This window comes from Mustela nigripes, chromosome 2 (genome assembly GCF_022355385.1).
Source record: "Mustela nigripes isolate SB6536 chromosome 2, MUSNIG.SB6536, whole genome shotgun sequence".
In the NCBI taxonomy this organism is placed as follows: domain Eukaryota; kingdom Metazoa; phylum Chordata; class Mammalia; order Carnivora; family Mustelidae; genus Mustela; species Mustela nigripes.
In genome coordinates, this window is record NC_081558.1 from 174,303,545 (window position 1) to 174,323,350 (window position 19,806).

General features: G+C 33.7%; 1 protein-coding gene across 2 annotated transcripts in view; it reads right to left on the reverse strand.

The window, feature by feature from the left end:
* Positions 1 to 19,806, reverse strand: part of EPHA6 (EPH receptor A6) — an 876,957-nt gene that overhangs the window by 469,353 nt on the left and 387,798 nt on the right. For both annotated transcript variants that reach the window (XM_059392124.1, XM_059392125.1), the window contains one exon: positions 11,722 to 11,877. In XM_059392124.1, the coding sequence (XP_059248107.1) occupies positions 11,722 to 11,877 (156 nt within the window). The remainder of the gene's footprint in view (positions 1 to 11,721; positions 11,878 to 19,806) is intronic.

The following is a 19,806-nucleotide window of genomic DNA, read 5'->3' on the forward strand; positions in this document are numbered from 1 at the left end:
CAATAAGTCAATCGGAGAAAGACAACTATCATATGATCTCCCTGATATGAGGAAGTGGAGATGCAACATGGGGGGTTAAGGGGGTAGGAGAAGAATAAATGAAACAAGATGGGATTGGGAGGGAGACAAACCATAAGTGACTCTTAATCTCACAAAACAAACTGAGGGTTTCTGGGGGGAGGGGGGTTGGGAGAAGGGGATGAGGTTATGGACACTGGGGTGGGTATGTGCTATGGTGAGTGCTGTGAAGTGTGTAAACCTGTACACAGACATGTACCCCTGGGGATAAAAATATATGATATGTTCATTAAAAAATTAAAAAAAAAAAGACTCCTCTGGCCGACTTGGCAGTGAAACAAAAGTAAAACAACTTGTTTCTCTTCCTTGAATCCAAAATTCCCAAACATTTGTTTATAGAACCTTATTTTCCAAGAAGCATCTATAGCAATATTATCATTCTGCAGAACACTCTTACAGGCTAACACAGAAGGAGAGCAAACGTAAGGATCATATTTCAGTTACTACATCATAGTTGCAGATTTATATTTCATGATTATAATTGTAGAAATATGCTAACTCACAAATAAATAGGCCCTTATTGCTGACTGGAGATTGAGTACTCATGAACTGTATAGCTAATTGTTTTTGTAGATGCATTTTCTAACCTTAAAAACCATGAAAATTTGATCCAAATAACTGAGGAAATCAAGTCATAGAAGGCTACTGTTTACTAAACTATATTTTATTAGGTTACTATTTGGCAAAGAATTTTAATATGTTTGTTAATTTAATGGCTATCATAAATATAGTAGCATTTCCTAATAAAAAAGAAATTTCTTCTTATATATGAGCTTACAAATGAGAGAAAAATAGTCCTATGTTGATCTATGTCAAAGAGAACATTTAAAAAATATATTGAACCATCTAGAGATATTTAGGTAAATACTTTTGCAATGAGTAAATTATAAACTTTTCTAAAGAAAGATAAACACATAGCAATAAATGAAAAAGTATATCTCTAGATTTTAGTAATGTACTGAATATATAGGTTGTCAGATTTGCATATGGGCTTAATTTAAAACTCTAAAAGTCACCTCATTTTTTGAATTATCACTATTAACTTTAACTTTTAACTATAGGTATATTGTTAATATAATGTCCTTCCCAAATGATTTTTGAAAAATATGTTAATAGGTGTAAGTGTAAGCAGAATTTTATATTTTCCTTCTCTAAGCCATTTGTGCTCTAAGTTCTATTCATACAATAATACAATATTTTACATTTGGAAATAAATGGATGATGAGTAATCACAAAAGAGGGGCTTCATCCTCACCAGAGGGAAGATAAATCAGTTTAGTCAGATAAAGAAATGAGGTCCAGGAAAGTATTATAGTTATGTAAAGTTCACACACTGTGTTCATGATGGGATGATACCTATGTCTTCTCAGGTTTAAAAAAATTTTTTTTAACACTGCTATGTGTATTCTTCCTATAGACAAAAAAATCCTGATAAATAAATATTTAAAAAAATTCTGATAAATAAATATTTAAAGTATTTTATAGTGCTTTGCTTAGAGAGTATTGTCAAATACAAATTTTCAGAACATACAAATTAATGAGAAATTTATTGCCTTCCGACGACAGATTCTTTTTTTAATAATGTTATCTTGGAGCACTTTATAATAATGATGTACACAGAAGAGCAATTGAAAATTAAATCTTGCTATTAAATTAAGTATTGCTCAAAATACAACAGAATGCACATGTCAAATCCTTTAGTCAACATATTTTCATTTTCTTCAATATTTTTACACCAACTTCAGTAACTAAATTGATGCCAAAATTGACTTACTATTCATTAAGTGTTTTCATAGTACTGTGAATGATGACTTAGATAATTCTTTTCAGATTCTTCATTATTTCTAAAATTCACAGTTAAAGAAAACAAACATCTAATAGACCAGATACAATTCACTTCCAAAATAAAACCTAAACCTCTCAACCTTTTTACCATGTTTCTTTATAACCAGGCCTCTTGCTTCCTTTTGCTGCATCTCAATGCCTTTGTGCATGCTGTTCCTTTATGTCCCTTTGCTCTGTGGAAGATTCCTACTCATCCCTCGTGTTCCAGTTTAGGCATTACTCCCTTTGTGACACTTCCTTATTGGTCCTCAGGCAGAAAGGAACACTTTTATACCTTACAGGTATGATTTTTAAAAATAAAGCCAACATTTTTGAGCACTGATTTTGTTCTAAGATGTGTACTTAATATTCCATGTGATTTACTTAATTCAGTTATCATGATAAACCCAAAGGTAGTTAGTAATAACCATTTTATAGATGTAACTAACAATAAATGTATAAATTACACTGAAATATGTGTATCACTGTATACAAGTCTAATATGGTCCAGCTTGATCCAGAGATAATATGTACTTTAACAAAGGGAAAAAATAGAATGCATGGTTTTGTGTAATCCTCCATGAATTTTTTTTCAAATAGTGCAAATTTCCAAATATATTGGAAAACAGGAGGTTTGAGATTAAAATCTTTCCAAGAGCCTGGTGTTACTGGTTACAGATAGATTCACATGACTTGAAAATCACTTAAGAAGCAAAAGGGAATGCTTATATTATGGTAAGGGTAGTCACCCATCTCTCTATCTGTTGGGAAGGAATTTAAAACTTCTCAAAAAATAAACACAAAACTTCTCAAAATATAGTTCTGTGGACACTTAAAAACTTGAAAAGTAAACATCTGTGGCCACAAATTTCTATGCTGTAGAACACAGATACAACTTTACCTTGGAAAAATTCCAAGAAATAGTTATAGACTACACTCATCAATTCAGAAAAAAATCTATAAACTCACAGAATAGCTAAATATATGAATCATAGAAATGTATTATAGCTGTACAGGTCAAGAGTTAAATGGCAAAATCACATATATTGATAAAAGCTCACTAAAATACAAATGAAATAATGAGAAGGCTGACTTTGGGTCTTCTGAGTCAAATATCATCCAGTTCCTTAATACCATGAAAAAAAAATTATGTATACCTACATACAGCCCTTTCTGTGTCTGAGTCAATTATTTTTAATTAAAGTCTCATTAGAAATAGAAAAGAGAAATATGAAAAGACTAAGCACAGCCATATTTGGGGAGCGAAAACAAAACAATAAATGAATAGATTAAAACAAATTAATAATCTTTCTCAAAATGTATAACACTGTGGGGATAATAATGAATGCTATCTTTCCAATTATGGATGCTTCTTGGTAATTGGTTTGTTGTGTATAAGTAATTGATATTGAATGGGACAATACTCTCTGAATTCCAACTGTGGAGTCCTGGTAGCAAGTGGTAATTCAATTCTCCAGCATCAGCAGTATGACCATTTAATATCTCTTCCTATAGAGGAAACTCAGGTGATTTCATACAAGAACCTGCTCTGCTGAAGTAAAAATTATAGTATTTACATTCAGGAAACCCCTTGAAGCTCAAATGAGATCCTACATCAGTGACCAATATTGGGGAAACTGGGATTCATCTCCTATAGGTATTTATTCCATAAGGTAAGGGTCATTTTAATTTTAAAAATATACCACTGCAATAGACAGAGTGAATATTTAAAGTTATCTTCTACAGTAAGACAAGATACAATACAGTGTTCCAGAGGTAACACAATCCATCTTTGCAACTTCTCCCATCTTGCCATCTGCAAAACTGTGGTTCCTACATTGTGTTTATAATGAGCCACCTACCCAATCAGCTGCACTTTGTATTTCAATTGTGAAATGGAAAGGAAAGGAACCAGAATGAGTTCTTCATGCAAAACATGCATAGGAAAGAAAGAAGAAAAAGAAACTTAAAGATATGAGGGAAAAAGAAAAAGAAGAATAACAAGCAGAGCAGGGGTACCTGGGTGTGAACATTCTATATCCAACTAGAAGTGGGGGACTTGAGTAGGGAAATTGAAATGAAGATCACCTCTCCTGGGGCATCTCAACACACCACTTATTCTATACTCTAAGAATGAGAGAATCATGGCCTTTTTTTAAGTTGCCAATTATTCCATCAATAAAAAAGTCATTTTAAAATATTAGCCTTAAATCAAAAGTAAATCAAACTTTTATACATTCATGTCAATCCTGGTCACTGTAGTTCAAATACAAAGATATAAAAACATGGTATTTGCCTTTTTGTAAGACTGATGTTTGAGGGGCCCCTGGGTGGCCCATTGGTTGAGCATCTGCCTTCCGCACAAGTCATGATCCCAGCTTCCTGGGATCAAGCCCTGCACTGGGCTTTCTGTTCAATAGGGAGTCTGCTTCTCCCTCCGCCCGTTCCCCTGCTTTTTCTTTCTTGCTCTTTCTTTCTGCTTTCTTGCTCTGTGCTCTCTTTCAAATAAATAAACAAATAAATGAAATCTTTAAAAAAAGAATGAAGTTTGAACAAACTGGTTTTACTCACAAGATACTTGATTCATATTTAGATGACAAAAATAAAGAGAGAGAGAGAGAGAGAGAAATTCTTAATGATGTCCATGAGAATTATACATATATATAGATAGAGATATGATTTACATCTTATGTTTTGAACTTTTCTAAGTGGGTAACACAAATGTTTGTTGAATGTGTTAATCTTCCAGCACCTGTTCAGCAGCTAAAAGATCCTATTGATTTAAACACATGAGAAACATCAAAGTAAAAATCATGACAGTGTAATTATATTTTGTCTAACTTTTCATGCACCCATATGTTAGACTGTCACTTCATGTCTTTTGATCCTTTCATGCTCTCTGCCTTTCCTGCTGGATAAGTACTTTTTTAAGTAATTTTTATTTTCCTTTGTTTCTTTAACCTCAGTGAGTATTTTTGCCTTTGGGTCTGGAAAAGCCTTAGGTAGTTATTTTGATAACAGATTTCTTGGCAGCAGTGGGGTCTCCTGTGCTCTCAAATGCTCTCAGAGGCATCCCTAATTGACTAAGACCTGATATTAAGGAGTGCCCTCCACAGCTCACCCTTTAAAGAGCAGAATATACATTAATTAGTCACCTGAGAAACAGAGTTTATGAAGTACATTAAAAATCTAGAGAAAATATTCAGTATTTCATTTTAAATTTCTTATTCATAATTCTGTTTCTATATTTTGCAGTTCAAGCAAAAATGACACAAGGAATTTTTTTAAAAATTGAGGTATAAATTTAAGTATGTTGTTGATATAACTGGTTAGTGGGGCTGTTTGAGAGATCCTATTACGCTTAAAATTCAAGGGAGAGAAATAGGTCGGGTAGGACTTTGAATGTCCTTGGATTGGTTCTAATGGGTCTGGAAAATAGGGGTTGGGCTTTGAAAGACATTAGGCAGAGTGGTGATATGATCAATATGATATGATTTTGTGTCTAACAGTTTGGAATATTTTGGAGGTGTGGAAGACTAAAGAAAGGATACGTGCCAGGATATTATTAAATTAGCCTAAGGAAGAGTCAAAGACATCAACTAGAAGGATGGGACCAGGAAATGACAGGAAGGAATGGACAGAAGAAATGCTAATAGGTAGATCTGATAGGACATGTGACTACTACATGTCAAGGTCAGGGCAGGAATTATGATTCCAATCTTTCTGGCTTAGAAGTATGGGTAGATGAGGATTCACCAGCATAAAAAAAAATAAAGCTGTGGTGAATAAGCAGGCTGAGAGAGAAAACAATAAATTATCTTTTACTGGTTGGATTTGAAATTATTAGTTTACTCATTCATCAAATATTTATTTAGACCCTAGTGTCTAGTATCTAGGTATTATTATTAGCGCTGGAGATACAGGAGGGAAAGAACACCCATGATCTCATGAGTCTTATACTCCAGTATGGCTAGGATGATGATAAACAAAGAAGCAAGAGTACAACTAAATCAGAAATTTCAAAGACTGATACAATACATTAAAAAATGAAATGTGACATAAAAAAGAGTATGGGGAGAAATTCTATTTTTGAATGATTGGTCAGGAAGTGCCTGTCCAAAGAGCTGACATTTGAGCCTAAAGGGCAAAAAGAAAATAGCCATAAGACCTTGAGGAAGAGTATTTTAAGTAGAAGAAATGGCTGGCACCAAGGATGACAACAAGCTCAGTACCTTGGAAGTCCATGAGTTTAATAACTAAAGGAAGTAGTGTATGAGGTAAGGTCAGACATTTGGGCAGGTTTCCACAAGACCTTTAGGTTGCCAAATCATACAATTATTTTGCTAGATAACTCTGGACTTTGGGAGAAAAGCCCAGGATCTGAATAAAAATATGGGCATCATCTATTTACAGGTGATGTTTGAAGCCATGAGAATGAGGACGTATGGAAAAATAAGAAAGCAAAGAAAGGAATGTAAGGAAAACTAACATTTAATGGGTAAGGAAAAGAAGAGAAACCATTAATGGCAATAAATACAATGGTGAGAAAATTAAGAGGATGAAAGGGAGATTACAATGTCCTACAATAAAAAGAAACAAAAGAAAGAGGGAAGGATCAACAGAGATATCATAAATAACTGAACAAAAATATTTCTAACACAAAATGGCAAAGATCAATGGTGAATTTTTCTGACAGTTTACTTTGGTAGGGGAAAAAATCTGATGACTCTCTTAGAGTGAAGAGCAAAAATCTGAATATAGTAGAGTAAAAAGTTAAAAAAGTAAAAGTTAAAAAAAAAAAGAAGTAAGCATAGCCAATAAAGATTGCTTTTCCAAGATTATTTGGGGGAAGCGGGAGAGAAAAAAATATTGGACTTGGAGTATTCTTTTAACAATAGAAGTTTGGGTATACCTATAGGTTGTGAGGAAGAGGTTAGTAGAAACAAAAATGTAAGGAAAGTAAACTAACAAGAGCCAGGCCCAATAGAAGGTTGAAGATCAGGTTCCCTCTCACCTGCCACTACTAGAGAGAATAGCTTTGAATATGAGGCTTTTTTTTTTTTAATTGTAGCTATCTTAGAAGCGTAAAAATGTTTATGTGGACACCTCTCCAAAGAAGATAGACAGATGGCAATAAGCATGTGAAAAGACACTCATCACATGTCATCAGGGAAATACAAATTAAAACAATGAGATTCTACTATATACCTATTAGAAAGGACCAAAGTCCAGAACACTGACAACACCAAATGATGGTGAGGATGTGGAGTAATAGGAACTTTCATTCTTTATTGGTGGGAATGCAAAATGGTAGTTTCTTAACAAAACTAAACATACTTTTATTGTATGATCCAGTCATCATCCTCCTTGGTACTTACCCTAAAAGAATTGAAAACTTATGTCCATATGAAACCTGCACATGCATGTTTACGGCAGCTTATTCCTGTCAAAACTGGGAAGCAATCAAGTTGTCCTTCAATAGGTAAATAGATAAGTAAACTGTGGTACATACAGACAATAGAATATTATTCAGCATGAAAAAGAAATGAGCTATCCAGCCATGAAAAGACATGGAATAATCTTAAATGCATATTGCTAAGTGAAAGAAGCCAATCTGAAAGTCTGTATACTTTAGGATTCCAACTATATGACATTCTGTAAAAGGCAAGAGTATGGAGACAATAAAAAGATAAGTGGTTGGCAGAGATTAGTAGTGCACAGAGGAGTTCCAGGGGAGTGAAAATACTCTGTATGATGCTATAATGATGGATACATGCCCTATACAAACCCACAGAATGGGATGTGAACCATTCTAATTAGAGTGAACCTCAATGTAAACTGTGGAATTTAGGTGATTGTTACATGCAAATGCAGATTCATCAGTTGTACCAAAGTATCACTCCAATGGGGAATGTTAATAATGGGGGAGCTGTGCATATCAGGGAGCAAGGAGGTATATGGGACTTCTCTGTATTTTCTCTTGATTTTGTTTGTGAATCTCAAACTGCTCTAAAAGAATAAAATCTTAATAAAGATTTTTATGAGAATAAATCTTATATTTCAAGATTATAAAATAAAAAGATACCTATCTCTACAGTGAAAACCCAAAGAAATCATAAAACTCCTAATAGTAAAATTATATTTTTAAGGGTGTTTATTATTATTTTGATGATGGCACTAAGAAGCAGGGGAAGATTCTTGGGGTCCTTAAAATCATATCAACTATATGATCACATGCTATCCCTATATATAAAATCTTTCCCTACTAGGCCATTGACTAGTCAAATGTCCTGGTTTGTCATTTCTGATATTTTAGTCCTTCACTTTCTTTTAAACTCATACATTCAAAATCTCTTTGTCCCTGATATTAAGGAAAGAAACTGCCTCTTTTTAAATTCCTGGAAGATTCTCTGAAAGCAGTTTCAAATGTTAAGACTGATAAAAACACCAGGAAGTGGTAGCACTGACTGCTAACTGACCCAGATTCTGAGCTTTAGATAACACACTATTGGAACAAAGGTGATAAAGAATGGCTAATTCATAGATACTTCTCTAGAAGTTAAGAGAGCATATTATCAAAATTTGACACTTACTTGTGGTTAATGAAAGACGGAAAAGACTGACTGCTTGTTTGATTCTTGACCTCAAAATTTCTATTATCTCAGTGAACTTACCCTGAACTTACCCTGGTCCTCTTATCGTTCATCCTCACCTGTAACTTTTCTGATTTTTCTCTCCCAACCATCTCATTTTCCAATTTTTAGGGGCAATGATACTTTGGAGTTTATGGTCCTTACTTTTTCTGCATTTTATAATAACTGCTAGGGTCCCTCACCCTAGTCAAAATATAATTTGGAAAACCTCATCTCAGGCAATAGAGGTGCAGGACTTAAAATACTTTGTGAAAATGTAAACAATTCAGTATATTATTTTTTTCAGTTTATAAGAATGCAGATGATGGGAGCCATGAGCTCAGTATAGAAATATCTGCCATAAAGTGGGGGTGCCTGGGGGAGGGGTCATTCAGTTAAGTGTCTCCCTTAGATTCAGGACATGATCCCAGGGTCCTCTCCTCTCCGCTTGTGCTCTGTTGCATGTGTGCTCTCTCTCGCTATCGCTTTTCTCTCTCTCAAATCAATCAATCAATCAATCAAAAATTCAATTTAACCCCCTCCAAAAGTTATAACAATTTGAATACCTGCTGATCAAAAACAATTTCAAAATGAATCACAGGAGAATAGCTTTCTGTGTTAAATAAACATTTATGTAGCACCTACTATGTGATAGGTATTGTTCTTAGAACTTTTCAAAAATTAATTTATTTAATCATAATAGCTACAGAATGAGATATATGCTGTTATTATCACTATGTATGGGTTAACTGAGGCTGAGAGAGGTCAAGAAATTTGCCCAAAGTTACATAGCTATTAAGCACTAACACCAAAACTCGTACTCAAATAATTTGACTCTAAAAGATGGTTAACTTACAATACAGTATGGTAAGTTTTGTTAAAACACAACAGAAGTTCTTAAGAAAGTAGCACAGAAAAACCTTGAGAGGGGGACCTCCTGAGGCTGGACTAGCGAGATCTCACTAAAGTTTTCACTTTTTTTTTTAAGGAGGGTTTTATCTTTCAGTGTTTGATGGCAATACAATATGCTATTTTCTGCCTAAAACTGCCCAATAATGATCAGAATCAAAACTTTCTCTGCCTCTGTTTAGTACAACTGCAGGCTAGTGATGAGCATGGGATGATGTGTGGAATTGTTGAGTCAACATATTTTGCACCTGCAACTAATATAACACTGTATGTGAACTGTACTGGAATTAAATGAAATAAAAATCAGCCATGAGGGGCGCCTGGGTGGCTCAGTGGGTTAAGCCTCTGCCTTCGGCTCAGGTCATGATCCCAGGGGCCTGGGATCGAGTCCCGCATTGGACTCTCTGCTCAGCAGGGAGCCTGCTTCTCCTCATCTCTCTCTCTGTCTGTCTCTCTGCCTATTTGTGATCTCTCTCTCTGTCAAATAAATAAATAAAATCTTAAAAAAAAAATCAGCCATGAATGAGAGATTAATAAAGATGGCAAAAGGCCAGAGAGAAAATTAGAGTTCCCTGGTAAATTATATATATTGATTAAAATAAAATTAAAACAGAAAAGGATAAAAAAAAACATAATTTATAATACAAAGTATTAGAGGAAAGAAAAATCCAAAAAACATAAAACATTAAGCTAATAAATACACATATCTGATTCAATGACTGACTAGTTTATCAGGTTTGTGGACTTTGTTGCATTCACTATTTATTTCCTTAACCAGACCCTCACTCCAAAGAACTGCATGCCTACCCTGCTACGTCACTGAAGGGTTAGATTGATGGGAACCAATTTATTCCTTCAATTTGTCAATTGTCTATTTATGGCCACCTAAGAAAATAAAAAGAAAAATTCCTGATCACTTACTTCAGAAGTTGCAGTTTCTGATACAGATTTTGAGAAATACCTTCCTAGCAGTACTGTAGCCATTTGAAATTCACCATTTACCTAAACTGGAGTAAGCTGTTCACAATGTAATGTAATAATATATAGTAACCGTTGAAGAAGGATTACATATATGTGTTAACAGCAAGGTTTTCCTATTAAAAACTCTACATAATTAGGTGAGAAATTATATTTCAAAATTTCCTTTTCTATTTATTAACTTAAAATATGTTCCCAATGAAAAAAATGCCAAGTAGTAATTTCCCAGGCTGGAACTTTCTGAAGAAAATGGTCACTCAGCATTTACAATCAGAAAGCAGAAGTTACATCTACTAATGAACGTGTTGCATTTTAATTAATTATATTCTATAAAAATATTTTATATTAAAGTCTGTAGTAATGCAGATAAATCTATAGGCTGCATCATTTACAAGAAATGGGACATCACCATCATCTCTAAGGAATATGCAACATTACATAACTCTCAATCTGTTTTTGCCTTTATGGAATTACAGAAGATAAGCAATAGTTTGGTACTAATTCATCAAACAGAAGGGCAAATTTTCACTGCAGTATATTATTTATGTATTAACAAAGGCTTTTATAGCTACCTAAAAGGTGACATTTTACTTTTGCATAGCTTAGCAATGCATTAATAAATTCACTTTTACTTTTTAATTTTTTATTTTATTTTTAAATGTACAGATAATTCATGGTATTTTATAATAAAAGAGTACAAATAACTTATAATTCTTGATGCATGCAGTTAAATGACCTTCACATTTAAATTTAATATCTACTGATTCCAACCCAAAAATTGGAAAGTGAAAGGTGAAATGCAGACAAATTCAAAACACTTTCCTTTAAAGACAAATGTCAAGGAAAACTAGAACTTTTTCTGCAAAACGACAGCACAATGACTTTTAAAGTTCCATCTGGAAGTTCCCCCACACTAAACTTGGTGTTCCTAAATTGATGTGCCTTAAAATGGACAAGGGTGAAGCAAAGAACAAGTTTTATTTATAAATTCTTAGGTAGCCTTAAACTGCTTTAACTTCCTAAGGACAGATTATGGTTTGGAAAAATTTCCAGGGCCTCACACCAGTGCTGAGATTTTAATCTCCTGGATAAAGGTGAATTTTGAAGAATAGGCACTTCCTTTGCAAGCAGATGAAAGGTAACTATGTTGAGAGAAAGAGAAACTTTTTTCTTCACTGTTTTCAAAGTCAAATACATGGTTGCCACAGAATTTTGCACATTTACTTTTTAAAGCAATTTAGAATAAAGAGATCAAAGGGTTGAAAACAGGATTTACAAATGCAAAAATGCAGAGACTTACTGGTACATGCCATGGAAGGTGGGTCTTTTTCAGCTCGGAAGTAACCCTTTTCACACTGACAGACAGAAGTTGCTTCCTTATAGGTTAAACTGTGGGGAGGGCATTTAGAACATTTTGTGTTCCCAGCAAATGCTTTATAGAATCCTGGTCTGCAAGCTGTAAAAACAGGAAAAAATACTTTTATTGCTATTATTGCTTGCGCTATTTTACTTGTACACATACACCATATTTTAATTGATATACATTTTGATCTCAGAGTTCAGTGTCACACATATACAGAAAAGTCAATATATGTTAATATTAATGAAGTTAGTTATTCAAAATCAGTAACATAATGGTGACATCATATTTAGGCTCAGGTTGCTAATTTTGGATAGCATACCGGAAATATGCATACACAAAATAGCTGATTACCAGAGTGTGGAGATGCCCCTCCCAGGAAGTAAGGGAAATAATTTTGTGTAGTTCTAGGAGATAGAATTAAATAACATTGAATCACACTGTGTAAAATATATTTGCTTTCCATTTTTCCCTCAGTCCTTCTAAGAACTAAAAGAGAAAGTCCCAGCGTGGTGCTGGTATACCTTAACATCTGTCCTATTGGTGAATATATATATATTTTAACAAAATGAAAGTTGGCCTTAGGTTCAGAGATTTTAGCAAGATCTACCTATAGTTTCATTAACATTGTTTTTTAAATCAGTTTATTTTTATTTTTATGGCAATTTTTTCTATTATATTGAAACACATTCATTTAAAATTTTGAATTAATTTCAAAAGTAGATAAACAAAATATTAAGTCAATAAGATATATATATGCTTATTGACAAGAACCATGAAAATTGTATATGGCAAGAACCATGAAAATTGTAAACAACAAAATTTTCACAAAAAATCATGAAAATAAAATGTAAATAATAAAAGTTACATGATGATATATTTTATTAGGCTGCATTTTCTCTTTGCTTAAACCCATGTTGTCATTCTTAGGAAACTTTTTCACAGGAATGGAAGATCTAGAAAAAAAGATCCTATGCTAAATATGCATTCAAGGTCTTAAATGTTGAGGGGGTAGTTGTTTCTAGTCTCAAAAACCACTACTGACCACTTTCTAAATTAACACATATACAAAATAAAAGTAGAATAAATTTCCAGTAACATACATTATGTTAAAAATGTTTTAACAAACTACTTCTTTTAATCTAACACATTTTCACAAAATGCTCCATTTTTTAAAAGATTTTATTTATTATTTATCTGAGAGAGAGACACACACAGATAGTGAGAGAGAGCACGAGCAGGGAAAAGAGAGAGAAGCAGGTCCCCAGTGAGCAGGAAGACTGATACGGGGCTTGATCTCTGGACCCAGGGATCATGACCTGAGCCAAAGGTAGACACTTAACTGAGCCACCCAGGTGCCCCCTCAAAATGCTCGATTTAAAAATATAAAATAACTAACAATAATAAACAATAATCTCCTGATAAGTCTCCTGATTATATATTCAGGAAAGAAAGAAATTTTAAGGGAAATTGGAATCTTAATTAAATGAGTCCCAATAAAATAACTATTTGTCTTTTCCTAGATACATATTTTAATATATATTTCTACAGCTCTAAAGGACTGCATTATGATTGATGTCAGTAGTATACTGTGTACCACTGACTCAGCGTCTAGGAGGCGTAAACTATAAGAGGTGTGTGCACATATATGCACACATGCACAAACACTTACGCATGTGCATCTAGACACATGCAATGACTGGGTTATTTTTGACCATTTGCTTTTATAATAATGCTTTATATGAATACCCAGCTTTTGTACCAACATAAATGGGACTGGAAGAGATTATGCTGAGTGAAATAAGTCAAGCAGAAAGAGTCAATTATCATATGGTTTCACTTACTTGTGGAGCATAAGGAATAACATAGAAGACATTGGGAGTTGGAGAGGAGAGGTAAGTGGGAGTATTCAGAGGGGGAGGCAAACCATGAGAGACTGTGGACTCTGAGAAACAAACTGAGGGTTTTGGAGGGAGGGGTGTGAGGGGTTGGGTGAGCCTGGTGGTGGGTATTATGGAGGGCATGTATTATATGGAGTGCTGGGTGTGGTGCATAAACAATGAATTTTGGATCACTGAAAAAAAATTAAGTTAAATTACACTGAAAAAATAATGCTTTATACAAATGACCTAGTAATTCAAGAGAAGTTATAATCAATTCTGTACAGTAAAATTACTTTTAAAAATCTGGTTATTTACTATCAATGAAGCTATTAGTGTTGATACATAAATATCAACCAGTCTCTTTAACATGCTGATAAATTAATTAATATTATATGACTAATTAGTAAAAACACTGTATCATCAAATAGCTCTCTAATCCTGTAAAAATTCAGAGTACATAAATAATATATATACTCAACCCCTAAAATTTTCACAAATAAAATATCTTTTAAAAAATACATAAATTTCTAAATTTAATATGCTATAGTAGTTAAAAGACAATGTGTTATAAAATATTTACCAAATCTAACATATATATTTTGTCAATTAAGTAATTATCATCTACTTAATTATGAAGTTTAAAATAACTAATTATATTCCATAGAATACATTTATAATACTTTGGCAAGTAATTCTAAATGTTGAACTCAACTAGAAATTTAATCATGTCTTGAGCTCATCTATTACAATATTTATAAATCTAATAAGCCACACAGTTTATAGAGAATGTGCAAATTTAAATGGGGAGCTTGCATTCTGCATATTCCAATATTAGTTAAAATATAATTTAAATATTATTATAACAGCCTTTTGAAATAAATTAATTAGGAATGTGAACACTATAGGACTATATTAAAGTTTATCATATGTGCAGATACAAAACCTATAAGAACCATAAACAAGAGCTGTAAATATTGACTCCTTTCTGTTATCGGTCATTCAAATCTCAGTCATAAACATTGTTTAGCATATAAAGTAGCCTGCCAATAACTTCATTTTGTGCAGCGAAACACTGTCAACTTTTATTTTCTCTGATGACTAAAAAACAAAAATTTAAATATTTTTTTATCTGAAGTGTTTTCAGCTAATATTTCACCTTCTTTTAGAATTTTAGAGTGCTTAAAGCAGCTCTTAAAATACTTAGAATAGGTTAGTGATATTCAAACCATTCTAGAGACCAGGCTGTTAAATGGTCTCAGCACCCTATCTTGCCTACTTTATTCTGTAAACAGGAGGATCTTCTAAACCAGCTCTGTCCAATAGTACTAAAAACTAATATATATATATATATATGTATATATATATAATATCTATATATCTATATATCAATATCTATCTATACATCTCTATATCTATCTATATATACATATATATGTGTATATATATAGAGAGAAGTATATATGTACTATATATAGGATAGTACTAAAACTAATATATATGTAAGTATATATATATATATATGTCATTTCAATTTTTGTAGGAGCCATATTAAAAAACTAAAAAGAGGTAATTATATATATATTTTATTTATTTGACAGAGAGATCACAAGTAGGCAGAAAGGCAGGCAGAGAGAGAGAGAGAGAAGCAGGCACTCTGCTGAACAGAGAGCCAGATGCAGGGCTCAATCCCAAGACCCTGATATCATGACCTAGGCCAAAGGCAGAGGCTTAACCCACTGAGCCACCCAGGGGCCCCTTTAAAAAAATATTTTATTTAACATAATATAACCAAAATATTATCATTTCAACATATAAACTAGCTCTTGAAATATTTTACATTATTTGGTTTTTTTTGTATTAAATATTTTGTACTATTTAATTTGATATGTATCTTACATTCACTGGACATCTCAATTCAAACTAGCTGCATTTCAAGTGCCTACTCACTTTATATGCGGCTATGAGCTACCACACTGAATAGTGCAGTTTTGAACACAGAAATCTCTTCATTATATCTCCCTGCTGAAAAAACTTTGATGACTTCCCACCATCTCTATGTTCAAGTTTAAAACCAATTGCATTACAAGTTCCCCTGTGGTTTGACCCAGCCTGAAGCTCTAACCACATCACATGAAGCTGCTTCCCTCTCACACTCCCTTGATTAAGGCTTTGCCCCTCTACAGTCTATTCTCAACCCAGTTCTGATCCTCTCAGAACTTACATGAGATCACATTATCACTGGGCTCCAGGCTTCTGGTGGCTTTCCATCTCTCCTAGAGCAAAGCCATTGCCCTATTAATTGTCTACTAGACATCGCATGATTTTGCTCCCTTTCCCTTCCTTGTGACTCTGCTTTTCATCAACTCTTTTTCCATCAGGTCCTCTGCTCCAGCCACACTGGCCTCCCTCAGAGTCTTGCATGAAATCATGCTCCTGTTACTGAGCCTTTATCACTTGCTCTTACTCATCTCTCTGTATGATTTGCTCCCTCCCTTAGATCAGATCTTTGTAACAATGATATCATATTAATGAAGCCTGATTCCCTTTTTAAAACTGTACCCCCTGCTACGTCCTACCACAGTGTTTTATATTGCCCTCCACTCTTTTTCCTATCTGCAAAGAACTTAACATCTGACACATGATATGTTTAACTTTTTAAGCTACTTCCTTTTAAAATGTATGCTCTGTTAGGCCAGAGATTTTTGTTTCTTTTGTATAGTGAGGTGTATTTCCAGTGCCTAGACCAGCACCAGGCATTATTTGGTCCTTCCCCAGTATTCAGTGAATGAACGAATGACTTGCTAACAGTCTCCTTTAATTTCTATGAATCTATCGTGATCTTTCTTCTTCTTGAGCCTTTTCTATTGAAAATCTCTCTTCTCCATCCCACCCCATGACCCAATCACCTTGCTAACTCCTAACCCTCTTTCAGGTCCCACTTCTTCCTGACTTTCTAGAATAGGTTCTTTAAGCACCTGTGACTTCTCAACAATAGCATACTTGTTGGTTTGCAAACTAGTGCTGTGCATGAAATGCGGGGGGAGACGGAAGAGGCAGGCCACTCCAGATTGGTAGGTGACAAGTTTCATAAGCAGGGGAACTGACATAGGAGGCTCGTTCTGGGCAGTTGTAAGATAAACAGCTCTCTGCACCTACCCTCCAGAATCTTAAAAGTTTACATAGAGGCCTTAAATGGGATGAGTCATGTATACTGTCCAGATGGTCTCAATAGCATCTTACTCTCTCTAGGTTCTGTCCTTGAAAAGAGCTCCCATTATGGGGATGATAGGCAGATCATAGAGTCCAAGGACAGGAAAGGGGTTGAGGAGCCTTCAGTTCCCTGGGTCCGGCTAGAGGGTTAATCTGTGGTGGTTGCATCCTTTTTGTTACTTTTTCAGCAATACCTTGGCCATTACTTGTTTAATGACTGTAAGGTCCTCAAGGGCGGGCTGGTAACAGTGATTACCATAGAGTAGGTGTTCGATACATTTTTTTTTTCACTGAATAGGACAGAGTGTGAGTACTTTGCTAATTAAATTCCTGCAGAAGATTATGCATTTCTACTGAAGATAGAGCATAGCATAGTTCTGAGCATAGCATAATTCATCTTACTATAAATTTATGGGTTTTGTTTTTGGCTTGCTGAATTACTCTTAAGGGATGGAAACCCTGAATAAAGATTTTGAAAGCAATTCAGTTGCAACTCAATAGTAATTATTCTAATATCTCAAGGTGAGCTGGCTATTAGAAAAAAAAAAAAACTTTTCCAGTTGAAATTATCATGAATTTGAATATTTTGGCTACCACAAAAAATACAAATATTAATTGGATATTGGTACTGCAGCTCTCAGCCTTATCTCTGATTTGAAATGTCTATGTACACATCAAAATTGCTTTCAAAAATCTTAAAGTGTTGAACTTATAAAATACATTTAGATTGTTAAAATATTACCTTATTTTAATATTAAAGTTAAGTATAATATTTCATTTCAAAACATAGGATTATGCTGTTAAAAATGTTAGAAAGCCAATGTTCTAGGTACTCACATTCTCTTTATGTAGCACACATTAATGGTCTACCCCATACACCTCTCTTTTAGCTTGAATCGTATGAGATAATAATGATCTTGTCACATTTATCACCTCAGTTTCTTGGAACTGCCATAAGTCAGATGTGGGTATATATCTTTAATACTTAGCATATCTTTCACCTTTACACATGCTTAGAAATTTAATGAGTGAATGAGTAAATAGTTCAACCAAGAAGAAGACATAAATGAATAAATATCTCATGCTCATGCTCGTGCATCAGAAGAATTAATTGTTAAAATGTCCATACTGCCTAAATCCATCACAATCCCTATCAAAATTCCAGTGAGATTTTTTCACAAAAATAAAAAAAAAAAAAATCCCAAAATGTGTATGGAACTACAAAAAACCCTGAATAGTCAAAGCAATTCTGAAAAAGAAAAAGCTGGAAGCATTACACTCCCTGATTTCAAACTATCCTAAAATTCACAGTCATCAAAGCAGTACTGGCACAAGAAAAGACAGACTCACAGACCAATGGAACAGAACAGAGAGACCAGAAATAAACTCTTTCACATATGGTCAACTAATATTTGATAAGGGAGCCAATAATAAGCTATAGGGATAGGGTAGTCCTTTCAATAAATGTTACTGGGAAAACTAGAGAGCTGCAAGCAGAAGAATGAAATTGGATCCCTATTTTGCACCACCCACAAAATTTAACTTGAAATAGCTTAAAGACTTAAATATAAGACCTGACACTATAAAACTCCTAGAAGAAATCATATGAAAAAGCTCCTTGACATCGGTTTTGGCAAAGTTTTTGTTGTTGTTGTTGTTGTTTTAGTTTTTTTTTTTTTTGATATGACAATAAAAGCAGAAGCAACAAAAACAAAAATCAACAAATAGGACTACATTAAACTTAAATGATTCTGCACAGCAAAAGAAACAATCAACAAAATGAAAAGGCAAACCATGAAATGGAAGAACATATTTGCAAACCATCTATCTGATAAGATGTTAATATTTGAAATTTATAAAGAATTAATCCAAATCAACAAGAAAAGAATTAGATTAAGTAATTAGGTATAATTTAAGTAATTAAATTAAGTAATTAGGTATAGGAACTGAATAGACATTTTTCAGAAAAAAAAAAAAGACATCCAAATGGCCAACAGACACATGAAAATATGCTCAGCCTTACTAATCATCAGCAAAATGCACATCAAAACCATGATGTATTACCTCATACTTATTAAAATGTCTATTATCAAAGAGACAGAAAGTAAGTGTCAGAGGGGTTTTAGAGAAAAAGGAACTCCTCTGCATTGTTGATGGGACGATAACTTGTTTAAGCTGCTATGGAAAACAGTTTAGTTCCTTAAAAGATTAATAGAACTACCACATGACCAGCAATTCCATTTCTAAAAATTTATCCAAAGGAATGAAAGCAAGATATCAAAAAGAGATCTGAACTCTTGTGTTTACTGCAGGGTTATTCACAATAGCCAAGATACAGAAACATCCTAAGTATTTGTCAGTGGATGAATGGATAAAGAAGATCTATAATGAATCAATTTTTTTAGTTTCCACCATAATACTAGGACATTATGTTAAACCACCATTTCTTATACTATTGCATTTAACTCATCTGTTTGCCTCTGCTTTCTGCCTGTTCAAATCTACACCATAGTTACTGTCAGTTATATTTCTAAATGGTAGAGATGACCATGCTACTGTCTATTGTCTAGGGTAGTAGTTGGCAAACTGTTGTACTTTTACCAAATTTGGTCCATGGCCTGGTTTTGTACAGCTTGTGAGCTAAGAATAGTCTTTGGATTTTTAAAGGATTATATAGGTACATGGTAACACTGACTTTGACTCTTGGCCTGCAAAGCCCAAAACGTATACTGTCTGGCCCTTTATAGAAAATGTTTGCTAACACCTGGTCTCTAGCACAAAGTCCAAACTCAGTTGAGCATTTAAACTGCTTCACAGTTGAGCTCACACCTATTTTTTCAAACTTACCTCCCACTGCTACATAAATTTTAGACTTCTTTCTATTCTCCATACCACACACACCATACTATTTTTTAACAGCTTTAGTAAGATA